The sequence below is a fragment of the Triticum urartu genome, chromosome 7A (genome assembly GCF_056163025.1).
Source record: "Triticum urartu cultivar PI428250 chromosome 7A, HENAU_Tu73, whole genome shotgun sequence".
NCBI classification, from domain to species: domain Eukaryota; kingdom Viridiplantae; phylum Streptophyta; class Magnoliopsida; order Poales; family Poaceae; genus Triticum; species Triticum urartu.
In genome coordinates, this window is record NC_141879.1 from 440076817 (window position 1) to 440093968 (window position 17152).

General features: G+C 40.2%; 1 protein-coding gene across 1 annotated transcript; it reads left to right on the plus strand.

The window, feature by feature from the left end:
• The first annotated feature begins 789 nt into the window (after positions 1-789).
• Positions 790-2280, plus strand: LOC147959870 (uncharacterized). The gene is made up of 2 exons (XM_087532971.1): positions 790-1136; positions 1860-2280. Exons 1-2 carry the CDS (start codon positions 790-792, stop codon positions 2278-2280), a joined length of 768 nt encoding a protein of 255 aa, XP_087389097.1.
• Positions 2281-17152: the final 14872 nt, after the last annotated feature.

Genomic DNA, 17152 nt, shown 5'->3' on the forward strand with positions numbered 1-17152 from the left:
TAAAATTTGTACACACCTCAACAAACGGTCTGGTCGTAAAATAATCTCAATCCCCACAAAACACCGAAAAAACCAAAAAAACTCAGTTCAATCATACATATGACATAAGTACTAAAAATGCAGGATCAGTCAGGCCACTCACACCACTACGACACCAAATTTCAAAACCGCACGCTGTATGAAATTACATTTCAGTTCACACAGCACTAAACCATAAGTGCACTAAAATGAGAATACAAAAACTATAAAGGCCTAACTTAGGTAAGTACAGATGAAAATAAAATAAGTACCAGTTTTGAGCAACAACTCCCGGGGCACTGAAAAATGTCTTTCAGATAAACTAGTCTATAAAACTTCAGTGGAAAAACAAATACTTAACATCCTCAGGGAAAACATCACAAAGCATACGTCACCTAAACAGTCCAAAATGCCGTCATCACCAACCCTGAGATGTGCAAGTGGAATTTAGCAGGTCATAAGTACAGCTTGATAAGACAAGTCAGTGCAGCAGTAAAACCATTTGAATTGGACGGTTGCTTCTTCAAGGCCACCACCCCCGCCACCCACTGAGCGGTTGCCACAAGGGACTGCAAACGGGCACCCCCACGACCACCACACCCACGCCCCTGACGAATCGCCTCCCACCCATCCCCGTCGACGCACTGCAAAAATACCCCATCGTCTTCCATCGCTGCCTCATTCCCAGAAACCACCATTGCCGCTTCAATCTCCACTGCACACAAGCCACAAACTTCTCTCTCCCAAGCCCACAGTCGCCGCAGGAAGGCGATGGCGGAGGAACCATCCGCCAAGCGTCATCATGGCGAGCCGTCGGACAAGAGCAGCGACCTTGTCGACGTTCACGCCCCCGGTGAGAAGCGCGAGTACATGAGAACCCTCACAGGGGTTGAGCTCCACGACAAAGAGACGCTGGAGATCGTCTGCACCAGCGAACCAGGCAAGGCCGACGAGGTGATGAGTAGGCTCAAGATGAAGGGTGGCGGCTTGTATCCGAGCTTCATCGGAGTTGATGTGGAGTTCACCAGGGATGATGAACCTCCACAGATGGTGGCAGTCCTGCAGTTGTGCGTCCTGGAACTCTGCTTGGTTTACCACATCGCAGCAGCCACAAAATGGTAACCCATACTACTGTTCATTCATCTGTTGTACTAGTACTACTCACTAAAAACTTCATCAAACTAGTTTCCCAACTATATGAACTACTATACTTTGTGACGTGTATGCACGAGTACATGTTTCTCAACTTACATGCAATCCTGAAACTGTGAAGTGGATTGTTTCACCAGATTAGCATCTGAAAAAAAATGTTTATAGAATTCTGAACTTGATGCACCAAATTAATTTCTGAACTTGATGTGCTAGCATAGATTCTGATCTTGATGCACTAGTATAGTTATATAGAATTGATGTATTAAAAGATGTTTGGTGAAGTGGTATTGGTCCATATCTTGATGCACATGTTTCTCAAATTAATTTCTGAACTTGATATAGAATTGATGCACAAAGATGTATTAAGCACTGGTATAAGTCTTTCATTCAACCAATAAAGAAAACTAAACTTGAATCAAGCAGCACATATATCATTGAATCTATTAAAATGATTCTTGAATTTGGTGAAGCATTTGGTGAAGCACTGAAGACAGCAAAAAAAGAAAAATAACATGGTGTAGTTGAATTTAATTTCAGGACTTTGTGTACTAGTTTCTGGACTACATTCATCCATGACTTATACTATATAAGCATCTACCTCATGGATTATCACTTTCGAAACCAAAAAACAGAAGAATTAAATATTCAACAAAGAACACTAACCTTCAATGTGTGACTCCCCCTTGCAGGCCCAAGCGCCTCAAACAGTTCCTGCAGGAGGAGAAATTGTACACATTTGTCGGTTTCAGCATTGGAGGCGACAAGCGGATGCTGAACAAGTCTGCTTTGGAGATCAACCCCAACAACTTCATCGACATGCAGCGCAAGTGGAAAGATCCACACACCAGCAAATACTTCGACTCCTTGGACGATGTTGCAGGCGGCGTCATCCACCCATTCTACAAAGGCATGAAGAAGAAGATCGAGAAGAAGGAAGACCACAAAAAGTGGGGGACCAGCCCGCTGCCAGACAACCTCATCACGTACGCAGGAATAGATGCGTACGCCATGTACAAGTCATGGAAGACAATCGACAACATCGTGGCAGGTTGGGATATTTCAGAAGAGCAGGAAGCTGACCCCTACTACCGCTGCAACTTCACGGGATGAGGATGCATGAAAGTCTGCATTCGTGTTGCTCGCACTTCTGCCTGTCCTTAATATTGTTGTTTCAGATTTGTAGTTTGCTTTCGTTATGTTGAACCAGCTACCTTATGTTATGTGTGTCAGGGTTTGAACAAGTTTGCCTATTTCTATCATGTACATCATTTGCTTATGTCAGTCAACAAGTTTGCTAGCTTCCTATTTTTGTTCATTCATCATTTGAAGTTGAAGTAGGTTGAAGTTGAAACTAGTCATGCATAAACAAAAAATCATACATGGATATTTTCACAAAAAAAACAAAACCAGTGGCAGACTAACTAAGGACAACAGCAAAATAGTAGAATTGGATGCTCAGTACAGCTTAGACATTTACGGTAGTACTATCACACTAAGAAAATTCAGTTTTTAGTTTCAGAAGAACACTAAAAAGACTAAGTTTCAGCCGAGGAGTACTAACAGCATCGTGCTAATAGTAGTTAGAAATTTACTAAGTACTGCAACAGGAAAAGCAAGGAACAATCAGTACACATTTCCAAGCCACTAGCATGCTAGGACTGAGAGTTCTAGTACACTTGAACAAAACGGTACATTCATTCTACAAAAATATAAAAAGGAACGGGAAGCTTCAGTTCACATTCCATAAAACATTGACACACTCAAGAATAACACTAATAGTACAACTAAAATGTCAGTACAACTTAGTCTGTAAGGCAAGTACTATGATCATACAAATCATTGCCATGAGAAGAACCACAGCCTAGAAAATAGGTCACCCCCCCGGAGACATATTTAAATGTAGCTAATTTAAACCAGTATTTAAATTTTACTATGAATTTCAACTACTACAATTCAAGAAGTTCAAACAAAAATTTGGCTCTCAAATCTTGCTAAATTTCTTGTACTTGAATAAAATCTGGCTAGAGATGACGTAGCTACTTGGTCATAAATAATTTCATCACAAAAAAACTTTAGTTCTAGTACATTATATGAAATCAGTTCTGCATAACAAGGAAGCGTCACTCCACTCACGCTAGATCCACAAGTGCCATTGTGACACCAAAATTTTAAAAGCCTAACACTGAACGACATTACAATTCAGTACTAACATAACTATACTATAAGTACAGGAAAAAGAGGGTACAGAAACTATAAAGGTCCAACCTAGGTTGGGATAGATGAAAATAAAGGATAAAACTCACTTTTCCCAGCAACAACTCATAATGAACTTTGGAAGACGTGTTTTCAGTTCAACTAGTTTCCAAGACTTCAGTAGAAAAAATAGAACTTAACCAGAACGTATTCTGAAAGAAACATACACAAGTGATATATCACACAACTATCAAAAATCAAAGACATCCAAAACACTACAATCAAAGCCTACAATGCTTTCAAGAGATATATCACACAACTATCCATTTCACTACGCGAATGATGACCATTTCTTCTATGCACCAGGAGCCAAAGGCTGAAACTCCTTGGGAAGCTCCGTCACCAGAAGCTGGTTATTCCGGTTGAACACAACTCTATACAGATCCTCAGCCTTCCAATCAACAATACGAGGCTGCAAAACAATGAAACAAATTATCAAAAAATCATGACACATTAAAAAGAAGAACACACAATCAACCAAACACGGAAAAGTGAAAAGCTCAACTAGAACCCACATCTTTATCTCGAATGTTCCCAACGATCTTTTCACCATCATAGGATCCTGCATACTTCAGAGTATAATAGCACATTCATTCGCCCCTTGAAGTGGAACCTTCACAAACATTGGTTTCTTTGCAAAAAGCTCCCATTAGGGCTGCTTGCTCGTATTGTACTGAGCATCACCATACACATCCTTCATTACTTGGACCATCCTGGAGATCTGTAAGAAAAGAAAAGAAACCACACATTTTCAGGTCTAAGAAAAAAGCAGAAACAAAGATGCAGAAAAATTAATCTAGTACAGATAATAAATGTCACTCACAATCTTCTCGTAGTCTTTATGATAGGTGTTCTTTGAAGGACGATGGTTCTTTGGATAAGGTAAAGAGTCAAGGATGTCGACGCTACTTCGGTACCGATTCATGACATATAAGGAAAGTGGTTCGCTTTCTTATCCTTTGGTAAAACCATAGGCTTGAATAGAGGCATCATGATCTAAAACCAGATGACCAAAAAGGAGATGTTAAACATTCAAAATAAAAACCAGCATGGCAACAAACAAATAAAACCAAAAATCAGCTAGTAGATCTCACAAGGTCGGCACTGAGCAAGTCTTCATTATCTTTAACATAGCTCTTGAAATCTCTCGCTGCACTCTTCACATTAAACTCTTTATTTTCATCACCGTAAAACGTACAGTCAAGCACAACCTGCAAAAAAAGCCAAAAAAGAAATACACAGGGGAAAAGGATAAACAAAGCGAGGTATTATCAAAACTCGTAAAACAAAATAGGCGTTCTTGTCTAAGAGAAACAAACGATCTGATTGGTTACCGTGATGAAATATGGACTCAGAAATACCCTTTTCCCAGACGCAAAATCAACATTTCTATCGGGATCTTTCTTCCAATCATCAATAAGGAAGTCCCTTACATCACCCTCCATCATTTGCCCAGGTGCAAAAACTTCCCAGATGCATTTCCCAGTGAAGCTGCTTACACTATCATCAGGCTGAGGTATCATTGAGAATGTATTGCTGTAGCACGGACAAGAACAAAAAGCAGGGGAAGCAAAGATAAGGCATTCATAGCAGTTCAAGTTGTATAAAAAGTATCAGTTCAGGTCATATCTATCTAGCAGTTACAAACAAAACAGGAAAAGAAGAGGAAACGTAATGAGGGATACTCACTCGGCATACTTCTCAGATGCTTCCTTGCTAAGCAACAGATTATACAACTTGCGAGCCTTGTCCAGGTGAGGGAATCTATGAGGCTGAAGCTGCTGCATAGGGGAGCAAAACTTTATAGGAGCTCTGGGTGCACGCTTCGTGCTTGTAACATTGCCAGAATCCAAAGCAGGATCCTTCCTAGCACCACCAGCTCTACGGGCCACTATTCCAGCAAGTGGGGATAAACCCTTGGCAGCAGCAGCGCTCCTGGTGACTCTTCCCATGCCAGCAATCTTGTCAAACACATCATCATCACTATCTATCAATTCCACAATGGGATTCTTGGGTGTAGAGGGGCTCTCTGCACAAGCAGCCATAGAACCTTTTAGAGCTCCCAACCGCCCCTTAAGAACACCAGACCTTGTCTTTTCTGGAGAATGCCACCGGCTAAGATCAATAGATACGCGCTCGAGCTCCGAGAACTAGCTGCCAAAGATCCTGTAGTCATGCTCATTAAGATCCAGCCAATCACTGATACGTCTCCGTCGTATCTACTTTTCCAAACACTTTTGCCCTTGTTTTGGACTCTAACTTGTATGATTTGAATGGAACTAACCCGGACTGACGCTGTTTTCAACAGAATTGCCATGGTGTTGTTTTGTGTGCAGAAAACAAATATTCTAGGAATGACCTGAAACTCCACGGAACATCTTAAAAAATAATAAAAAATCCTTGCCAAAGATGAAGACCAGGGGGCCCACACCCTGTCCACGAGGGTGGGGGCGCCCCCCCTAGGGCGTGCCCCCCTACCTCGTGGCCCCCCTGGATGCCCTCCGACGCCAACTCCAACTCTATATATTTGCTTTCGGAGAGAAAAAAATCAGAGAGAAGAAATCATCGCGTTTTACAATACGGAGCTCCCGCCAAGCCCTAAAACCTCTCGGGAGGGCTGATCTGGAGTCCGTTCGGGGCTCCGGAGAGGGGGATTCGTCGCCGCTGTCATCATCAACCATTCTCCATCACCAATTTCATGATGCTCACCACTGTGCGTGAGTAATTCCATCATAGGCTTGCTGGACGGTGATGGGTTGGATGAGATTTGTCATGTAATCGAGTTAGTTTTGTTAGGGTTTGATCCCTAGTATCCATTATGTTCTGAGATTGACGTTGCTATGACATTGCTATGCTTAATGCTTGTCACTAGGGCCCGAGTGCCATGATTTCAGATCTGAACCTATTATGTTTTCATGAATATATGTGAGTTCTTGATCCTATCTTGCAAGTCTATAGTCACCTACTATGTGTTATGATCCGGCAACCCCGAAGTGACAATAATCGGGACCACTCCCGATGATGACCATAGTTTGAGGAGTTCATTTATTCACTATGTGCTAATGCTTTGTTTCGGTTCTCTATTAAAAGGAGGCCTTAATATCCCTTAGTTTCCAATAGGACCCCGCTGCCATGGGAGGGTAGGACAAAAGATGTCATGCAAGTTCTTTTCCATAAGCACGTATGACTATATATGGAATACATGCCTATATTACATTGATGAATTGGAGCTAGTTCTGTGTCACCCTATGTTATGACTGTTACATGATGAACCGCATCCGGCATAATTATCCATCACTGATCCAGTGCCTACGAGTTCTCCATATACTGGTTCTCGCTTATTTACTTTCCCGCTGCTACTGTTACAATCACTACAAAATACCAAAAACATTACTTTTGCTATCTTTACTTTTGTTGGCGCTACCACCACTATCAAATTACTTTGCTACTAAACACTTTGCTGCGGATGCTAAGTTTACAGGTGTGGTTGAATTGACAACTCAGCTGCTAATACTTGAGAATATTCTTTGGCTCCCCTTGTGTCGAATCAATAAATTTGGGTTGAATACTCTACCCTCGAAAGCTGTTGCGATCTGTTGTACTTGTGGGTTAACAAGACCAATTTCTGGCACCGTTGCCGGGGAGCATAGCTCTATTCTTTGAGTCACTTGGGATTTATATCTGCTTATCACCATGAAGAACTTGAGAGATCCAAAAACCAAAATTTATCCCTCAACTACGAGGGGAGGTAAGGAACTTCCATCTAGCTCTGCACTTGATTCACCTTCTGTTATGAGTAAGTTTGCGACACCTACACCTGCTTCTGCTATTCGTTCTGATATGTCACATGTTATTGATGATGCCACTTCTACTATGCATGATACTTATGATGAAACTGCTTCTATGCCTGATACTACTGTGCCCCTTGGTGAATTTCTTGATGAACAAATTGCTAGGGCTATAGAAAAGAAATTATTGAATCTGAATATGATGATGATAGTGATGATGAAAATATGCCTGTTATCCCTGAGGGCTACCTTTTTGATATGGAATCTTCTGTCGCTATTTTAGGTTGCAAAGATAGATATGAGCTTAAGAGGTTATTAGTTAAATGGAACAAAGAATCACTTAGAGATAAAATGAAACCTGACCCTGCTTTTGCTACTTCACCTATATGTGTTCCTGATAAGGATTATGAATTCTCTGTTGATCCTGATATAATTACTTTGGTGGAATCTGATCCGTTTTATGGCTATGAATCTGAAACTGTTGTGGCACATCTTACTTAGTTAAATGATATAGCTGCCCTGTTCACTAATGATGAGAGATCGCGTTACTTCTATATACTCAAAATATTTCCGTTCTCATTAAAGGGTGATGCTAAGATATGGTTTAATTCTCTTGATCCTGGTTGTGTGCGTAGTCCTCAGGATATGATTTATTACTTCTCTGCTAAATATTTCCCTGCTCATAAGAAACAAGCTGCTTTGAGGGAAATATACAACTTCATGCAAATTAAAGAAGAGAGTCTCCCACAAGCTTGGGGGAGGCTTCTCAAGTTACTTAATGCTTTGCCTGATCACCCTCTTAAGAAACCTGAAATACTTGATATCTTTTATAATGGAATAACTGATGCTTCCAGAGATTACCTGGATAGTTGTGCTGGTTCTCTTTTAAGGGAAAGAACACCGGATGAAGCTGAAATTCTATTGAATAATATGTTGACAAATGAAAATAATTGGGCACCTCCTGAGCCAGCCCCTGCTCCAATTACTGAGCCTATTCCTAAACCAACTCCGAAGAAGAGAGGTGTTCTATTTCTTAGTCCCGAAGATATGCAGGAGGCAAAGAAATCTATGAAAGAGAAAGGTATTAAAGCTGAAGACGTGAAGAATTTACCTCCTATTGAAGAAATACATGGTCTTAATTCACCGCCTGCTGAAGAAACATATGATCTCAATTCTTTATTTATTGAAGAACCTCCTGATCCCGATATCCCGACACAGGTAGTAAAGGTAAATTCTCTCTATAGATATGATAATGCTGAAGTTCCTCCTACTAAAATTGCTAGTCAGTGCTTGGACGAGTTTGATAACTTTATGTTTAAGCAAGACGACTTCAATGCTTATTTTGGTAGACAATTAAAAGAAAATGCTTATATGATTAGACGCTTGGGTGATTATATGGCTAATATTAAAGGTGAACTTAAACTTGTTATCAAACATGCTTCTATGGTTACCACTCAAGTAGAACAAGTACTTAAGGCTCAAAAAGAAGTGCTTGATGAAATGAATAGTAAGAAAAATGATTATGCTGTTAGAGTGGCTACTAGAACTGGTAGAATGACCCAGGAACCTTTGTATCCTGAAGGCCACCCTAAGAGAATCGAGCAAGATTCTTAGAGAAATAATATTGATGTTCCTAGTTCTTCTAAAAAGAAGAAAAAGAAAAATGATAGAACTGTGCAAACTTCTAGTGAACCTATTGCTGAACCACCTGATAATCCAAATGATATCTCTATGTATGATGCTGAAACACAATCTGGTAATGAACATGAACCTAGTGAAAATATTATGATGATGTTCATGATGATGTTCGTGATGATGCTCAACCTAGTAATGACAATGATGTAGAAATTGAACCTGCTGTTGATCTTGATAACCCACAATCAAAGAATCAACGTTATGATAAAAGAGACTTTGTTGCTAGGAAACATGGTAAAGAAAGGGAACCTTGGGTTCAGAAACCCATGCCTTTTCCTCCAAAACCATCCAAAAAAAAGGATGATGAGGATTTTGAGCGCTTTGCTGAAATGATTAGGCCTATCTTTTTGCGTATGTGATTAACTGATGTGCTCAAAACAAATCCTTATGCTAAATATATGAAGGATATCATTACTAATAAAAGAAAGATACCGGAAGCTGAAATTTCCACCATGCTTGCTAACTATACTTTTAAGGGTGGAATACCAAAGAAACTTGGAGATCCAGGAGTACCTACTATACCTTGCTCCATTAAAAGAAATTATATTAAAACTGCTTTATGTGATCTTGGAGCCGGTGTTAGTGTTATGCCTCTCTCTTTATATCGTAGACTTGACTTGAATAAGATGACACCTACTGAAATATCTTTGCAAATGGCTGATAAATCAACTGCTATACCTGTCGGTATCTGTGAGGATGTGCCTGTTGTGGTTGCAAACGTTACTATTTTAACGGACTTTGTTATTCTTGATATTCCCGAGGATGATAGTATGTCTATTATTCTTGGAAGACCTTTTCTTAATACTGCAGGGGCTGTTATTGATTCAACAAAGACAATGTCACTTTTCATGTTAATGGTAATGAGCATACGGTACACTTTCCGAGGAAACAACCTCAAGTTCATAGTATCAACTCCATTGGAAAAATTCCATTGATTATAATTGGAGGTTTTGAATTTCCTCTTCCTACTGTCAAAAAGAAATTTGATATACTTATTATTGGGGATGTGCATATCCCCGTTGAGGTAACTTAGTGTTATTCAAAATTTCTCCAGTTTCATGATTATCGGAATGAGTTTGTTAACAAGACTTGATCAACCTTGTTAGTGGATTCTTTTTTATGAGCATGAGATGGATGAAACTAGAAACACAAACTTCTATACCATCTCTATATTTTTTGTTAATTAGTAGAAATAAAGTAAAAATAGTATTTTTCTGTCTGTTTCATGACTTATCTGTGCAATATAAAAATATCCCGAAAATAAAAGTCCTCGGAATGGCATGCCAATTTAATATGATTTTTTCGGGAATATTTGAGGATTTACTATGCGAAAATTACCGCGGGAGGAGCTGCCACCTGGCCACGAGGGTGGTGGGCACCCCCCCCCCTCTAGGGCGCGCCCCCCTGCCTCGTGGGCCCATGATGGCCCTCCTCCACTCATCCCAGCACCCATCTTCTTCCTCTGTCTCACACAAACCTGAAAAACCAACTCAAGCACGAGTTCCAGCCACTTTTGCTGTGATTTTCGATCTCCTTGCTCAAAGTACCTCTCGCAAAACTGCTTGGGGAGATTGTTCCTTGGTATGTGACTCCTCCATTGGTCCAATTAGTTTTTGTTCTAGTGCTTTATTCTTCGCAAATCTGTGCTTCATAGGTGACCATGTTCTTGAGCTTGCATGTCAAATTTATATGGTTCCAAGTAGTTCTAATGCTTGATATAGGCTCTAGGCACTTGTAGGAGTAGTTGCTATTAGTTTTATTGAAATTGGTTCACTTTTGTTTGAAGTTACTAAAAAATTCAGATTATTTCAGAAAAATAATGAGGAGACTTTTGAGGGGTTCATCGAGCCGAAGCTCAAAGGATAAACAAAATGAAGAAGCTCAGAGGCCCAAATATAATTTGCCTCGTACCGCGGAGATCCGGCCATGTGAATGGCCTTGTGATAATTTCTTGAGAGAGGCCGGGATTTATGAGGATTTCTATTCATTGATTAAGACTGCTGGCCTCACCGACTTCGTCCGCGACCAACGTCGACAGTATCTCTTAATCACAAATACTTTTGTGCAAAACTTCTACTTTTTCCCTAAGGAGTCACCTCCTTCAGTAGAGTTTCATTTATATGACATTGTGAAGAAAATGCCATTGTCTGAATTTTGCGCAGTCTGCAACATACCTCCTGATGGTATCTTAGAGGAACCACCTCATAAAGAGTTGGAACCATTTATTAACCTTATCTCTGTGGGAGAAAACAGGAAGGTTTCTGATGCAAGAATCACTAGCATACATTTTCCTGTGTTACGCTATTTTGCTTTATTTGCTAGTCCATGCTTGATTGGTCATGGGAACAGTGGGAACCTTAGTGTTCCTGATATTATTATTCTGTTCCATGGTTTATACCGCGACAACACTGTCAGTATGGGCGGAATTATTGCTAGGCGGTTGAGTCTGAACCGTACTAAAGGCCCAATCTTTGGAGGCATTTATGCTTCTCGCCTTGCTGCACACTTTAACATAGCTATTAGGCATTATGAGAAAGAAGAAAAATTGCTGCCTAATGCTTATCTAGACTATAAGAGCATGATAGCTCATTATTTTCTTGTTAAGGATAGGAATGGAGAGCTCAAATATAAGTTATACTTTGATAAACATTATCTTGAAACTATTACGTTGCCTGCTCCTTCTTTGTTTAATTTTGTAGGACCCTACCTCATTACATGGGCTGCCGTCCAAGCTTACAAGAATCCTGCACCAGCCCCGGAACAGGAACCACAAGATGAGCCTCCACGACAATCTGTTTATTCTTGAGATCCAGAGATGACTGTCAGCCAGTGGCAGTCAGAGTCTTCTTCTTCATCACAGTATGATCCCAACTATTCTTCATCGCAGTACGACCCTAGCTACACTTACGGGTATCCGCCAGGCTATCCCTGGCAATACACCAACTTAGGCCAAAATCCTAAGCTTGGGGGAGTACGTATTTCTCACTGACATTACATTTATGCTCACACACACTCATCACTAGATGTTAGTGCTCATACTCTTTCACTGTAATATCCATGCTAGATTATTTTCTTTTTTCTGCTTTCTTCTTGTGTGTTTGTTAAACCTTAAGAAAAACCAAAAAATTAGTAGTAGTTTATTTTTCTACTGTAGTAGTAATAATTAAAAAGAAAACCCAAAAATATTTCCCATTCTTCTTTTGCTTGTTGGGAGCTTTCCCGTGTAAATAGTTTTATTTCTTTTCTTTTCTTTGGGGGTCAGTAGGAGAAGACCATAATTAAATTGTTGAAGTGGCTCTTATATGCATTATTGTTGATTTAACCAAGAGCCCATATTGCCTTGTCTTCTCCTGTTTATTGAATGCTCGCAGATTCCAGCTTAGTCCAATGCACGTGCACTCTTATTATTATTCACATCGTTCGGTCGTGCAAGTGAAAGGCAATTATGATGATATATGATGGGCTGACTGAGATGAGAAAAGCTGGTATGAACTCGACCTCTTTTGTTTTTGTAAATATGATGAGTCCATCATTCTTGATTCAGCTTATTATGAATAAACATGTTTGCAATGACAATTAGAGATCATAGTTGCTTGTGCCATGCTTGATTAGCTATGAGTTATAATTATTTACCTTGTGTGACAACATGCTATTGAGATGATTATGATGTGGTATGATGGGGTGGTATCCTCCTTTGAATGATTTAAGTGACTTGACTTGGCACATGTTCACGCATGTAGTTGAAACAAAATCAACATAGTCTTCACGATATTTATGTTCATGGTGGATTATATCCTACTCATGCTTGCATCCAATGTTTATTAATTTTAATGCATGTACATGGCTGTTGTCGCTCTCTAGTTGGTCACTTCCCAGTCTTTTGCTAGCCTTCACTTATACTGCTTGTGCATCCAATCCCTTAAACCCCAAAGTTATTCCAGATGAGTCCACTATACCTTCCTATATGTGGTATCTACCTGCCATTCCAAGTAAATTTGTATGTGCCAAACTCTAAACCTTCAAATAAACATTTTGCTTTGTATGCTCGAATAGCTCATGTATCAACCAAGGCTGTCCTTATCTTCCGTGTTAGGCGGGTTATTCTCAAGAGGAGTGGACTCCGCTCCTCACTCACGAGAAAATGGCTGGTCACCGGGATACCCAGTCCCATGCTTTATGCAAACTAAATCAAAATTAATTGCAAACAAAACTCCCACTAGGATCTGATGTATGTTGGAGGCACTCGTTGTTTCGAGCAAGCCATGGATTGATGCTTGTTGGTGGAGGGGGAGTATAAACTTTACCATTCTGTTTGGGAACCGCCTATAATGTGCTTAGCATGGAAGATATCGCCATCTCTTAGTTGTTACGTTGACAATGAAAGTATATCGCTCAAAATACAATTTATCTCTATTTCAAAACCGAGCTCTGGCACCTCTACAAATCCCTGCTTCCCTCTGCGAAGGGCCTATCCATTTACTTTTATGTTGAGTCATCACCCTCTTATTAAAAAGGACTAGCTGGAGAGCACAGCTGTCATTTGCATTCATCACTATTAATCTATGTTGGGTGTGACTATGATTGGATCTCTTTCACCATGAATTACAATGTCTAGTCAGTCCTTGATCTTTAAAGGTGCTCTGCATTTATGTTTTGCGGTCTCAGAAAGGGCTAGCGAGATACCATCTTGTTATATCATATTATGATTGTTTTGAAAAAGTGTTGTCATCTGAGATTTATTATTATGACTTGCTAGTTGATCATGTTATTGATATGAGTAATCATGAGACCTGAGAACTATTGCAAATGTGGTTAGTTATAATCTTTGCTGAAAACTTGAATGCTAGCTTGACATGTTTACAACAACAAGAGCAAACAGAGTTTGTAAAAGTTTTTCTTTCTTTCTTTCAGTTTGTTAACTGAATTGCTTGAGGACAAGCAAGGGTTTAAGCTTGGGGGAGTTGATACGTCTCCGTCGTATCTACTTTTCCAAACACTTTTGCCCTTGTTTTGGACTCTAACTTGTATGATTTGAATGGAACTAACCCGGACTGACACTGTTTTCAGCAGAATTGCCATGGTGTTGTTTTATGTGCAAAAAAAATATATTCTCGGAATGACCTGAAACTCCACGGAACATCTTAGAAAAAATAATAAAAAATCCTCGCCAAAGATGAAGACCAGGGGGGCCACACCCTGTCCACGAGGGTGGGGGGCGCGCCCCCTACCTCATGGGCCCCCTGGATGCCCTCCGACGCCAACTCCAACTCTATATATTTGCTTTCGGAGAGAAAAAAATCAGAGAGAAGAAATCATTGCGTTTTATGATATGGAGCTGCCGCCAAGCCCTAAAACCTCTCGGGAGGGCTGATCTGGAGTCCGTTCGGGGCTCCAGAGAGGGGGATTCGTCGTCGTCGTCATCATCAACCATCCTCCATCACCAGTTTCATGATGCTCACTGCCGTGCGTGAGTAATTCCATCGTAGGCTTGCTGGACGGTGATGGGTTGGATGAGATTTATCATGTAATCGAGTTAGTTTTGTTAGGGTTTGATCCCTAGTATCCATTATGTTCTGAGATTGATGTTGCTATGACTTTGCTATGCTTAATGCTTGTCACTAGGGCCCGAGTGCCATGATTTCAGATCTGAACCTATTATGTTTTCATGAATATATGTGAGTTCTTGATCCTATCTTGCAAGTCTGTAGTCACCTACTATGTGTTATGATCCGGCAACCCCGAAGTGACAATAATCGGGACCACTCCTGGTGATGACCATAGTTTGAGGAGTTCATGTATTCACTATGTGCTAATGCTTTGTTCCGGTTCTCTATTAAAAGGAGGCCTTAATATCCCTTAGTTTCCAATAGGACCCCGCTGCCACGGGAGGGTAGGACAAAAGATGTCATGCAAGTTCTTTTCCATAAGCACGTATGACTATATACGGAATACATGCCTACATTACATTGATGAATTGGAGCTAGTTCTGTGTCACCCTATGTTACGACTGTTACATGATGAACCGCATCCGGCATAATTATCCACCACTAATCCGGTGCCTACGAGTTTTCCATATACTGGTTCTCGCTTATTTACTTTCCCGCTGCTACTGTTACAATCACTACAAAATACCAAAAACATTACTTTTGCTATCTTTACTTTTGTTGCCGCTACCACCACTATCAAATTACTTTGCTACTAAACACTTTGCTGCAGATACTAAGTTTTCAGGTGTGGTTGAATTGACAACTCAGCTGCTAATACTTGAGAATATTCTTTGGCTCCCCTTGTGTCGAATCAATAAATTTGGGTTGAATACTCTACCCTCGAAAGCTGTTGTGCTCCCCTATACTTGTGGGTTATCACTCACCTGCAAAAATAAAAAAAATAAAAAAGCATCAAGGGTAAAGTTCAAATACATAAATCATGACAGTAGCAATCAAAGAAGTACAAGATGCAAGAAATTACAAAAGGTCATGCATTATGTACAGGGTTCGATGCCAAACAAACCACGGAAGTCAACATCAAACACATCGCTAGTTGCGCAGGTGTACAGAAAAGTCTTCCTAATGTCAAGAATGTCTTCGTGGCTGTAATCTAACATTTCAATCACACCATCCTCCCGGCAATGATAGCTCTTGCAGCTTTGTAGCATAAAGAATCCACAATCTTGCCTGTTAAAAAACAAAAAACAAAATGGGTACATCAAAAATCCGAAAACACAATAACACCACCCTCCCAGCAACAAAAACAACTAACAAAAACTCATTAAAAACGGATACTCATGTGTTTTTCTGCTGCGGCACCCGCACAAACTCGCAAGAGAAACCATCAATATGCGCCGGCGAGAACGGTTTCGCCCTGTCTACGCTAGACTCCCTCCAAACCTTCTTTATGTTATCTGTCATATTCCTGAAGAATCTAACTGCATCACTCCAGGTTTCATCGCGCAGTGAATCAAGACACTCAAAACAACGGAAGCTCAAATTAAGAACAATCAAGCACCAATGCCCAGATACTTCGCTAGGCTTCATGGTAGCCGCAATGGACGGTGGATCAAAAGTAGGGAAGAGAAGCTGACAAAAAAATCGTAGAGGAAAAAATGAATTTAACAAAACATAATGAAACAAAAAATTCAGCCTCCAAACAATAAAATAATAGAAGAAAAGTGAAATTCTGAAGTACAAACAAAAAATAAGATAATCATAAGTTTTAATTGAGTAAGCAAAACACTACAAAAAACTATGCTACTCTAGTTAAAATTGCAACAAACATATCAGTTCAATTTCCTTGCGACAATAAGTTCAGCTTCAACAAAAGAAGCACACATCATTCATAAGTGCATGGCTAAAAGCAGGCTGCTCAAGTTCTTTCCACCACCTCCCAAACTTGCAAGAAAAACATGACAGTTCTAGTTCATGAGTACAAAAAGTACAAGTTCACCTACTTGGTCAAAACCATCAGCGCACGATCTCGTAAACCAATTTAGCACATTGGAATCAATATTTCCATCACGGATCTTGGTCTGTTTTACAAAAAGAACAACAACAGTTAGAAAATTGGCAAAAACAAGTTATCATCCTGTCTACAAAAGCAAAATACTCACTGTCACCCATCTAGGAACTATCAACTTGTCAGTGCCTCGGTACTTCTGACGTAGAGAATATAAAACAACGTCAGCATTGTCTGAGTTGAGCATGCCAGTGAGGACAAACGCTTTAGCAATAGAACCAACACTAGCATCACACTCTTTATTTTGAAACATCGGCTTGTCACTAAGAAAACACAAAAGATTACACGAATTAAAACTACTGCAATAACAACAATAGTCATATGAGAGAAAGAAAAGGATACGAAAATGATACGGGCAAAATCCCAAACTAACCGTTTTGCATGGTTCGTGCGCAACCTCGTAACAGCGAAGAAAAACATATTAACCTTAACAACATTTCCACTTTCTGCTTGCAGAAAAAGAAGAAAAATAATAAGTTCAAGAACTGCAAGTGAACATGCCCAAAATGCCAAAATTGAGAAGTACGCCTCATGTACAAGTCCTTACCTGCACTATCAGTGTTTGACGACGATGGTAGTTCCTGCGATGAGACCAATATGCCTCCAGTTTCAGGGTTTGATTATGGCACAGGCACATCCTGAGAGGACACCAATATCGCTGCGCTTTCAGGGTCTGTGGAAAGAAAATCCTGGGACGACAAGAGCGCCTCCTGCGTCAAGGGGCCATAAGAAAT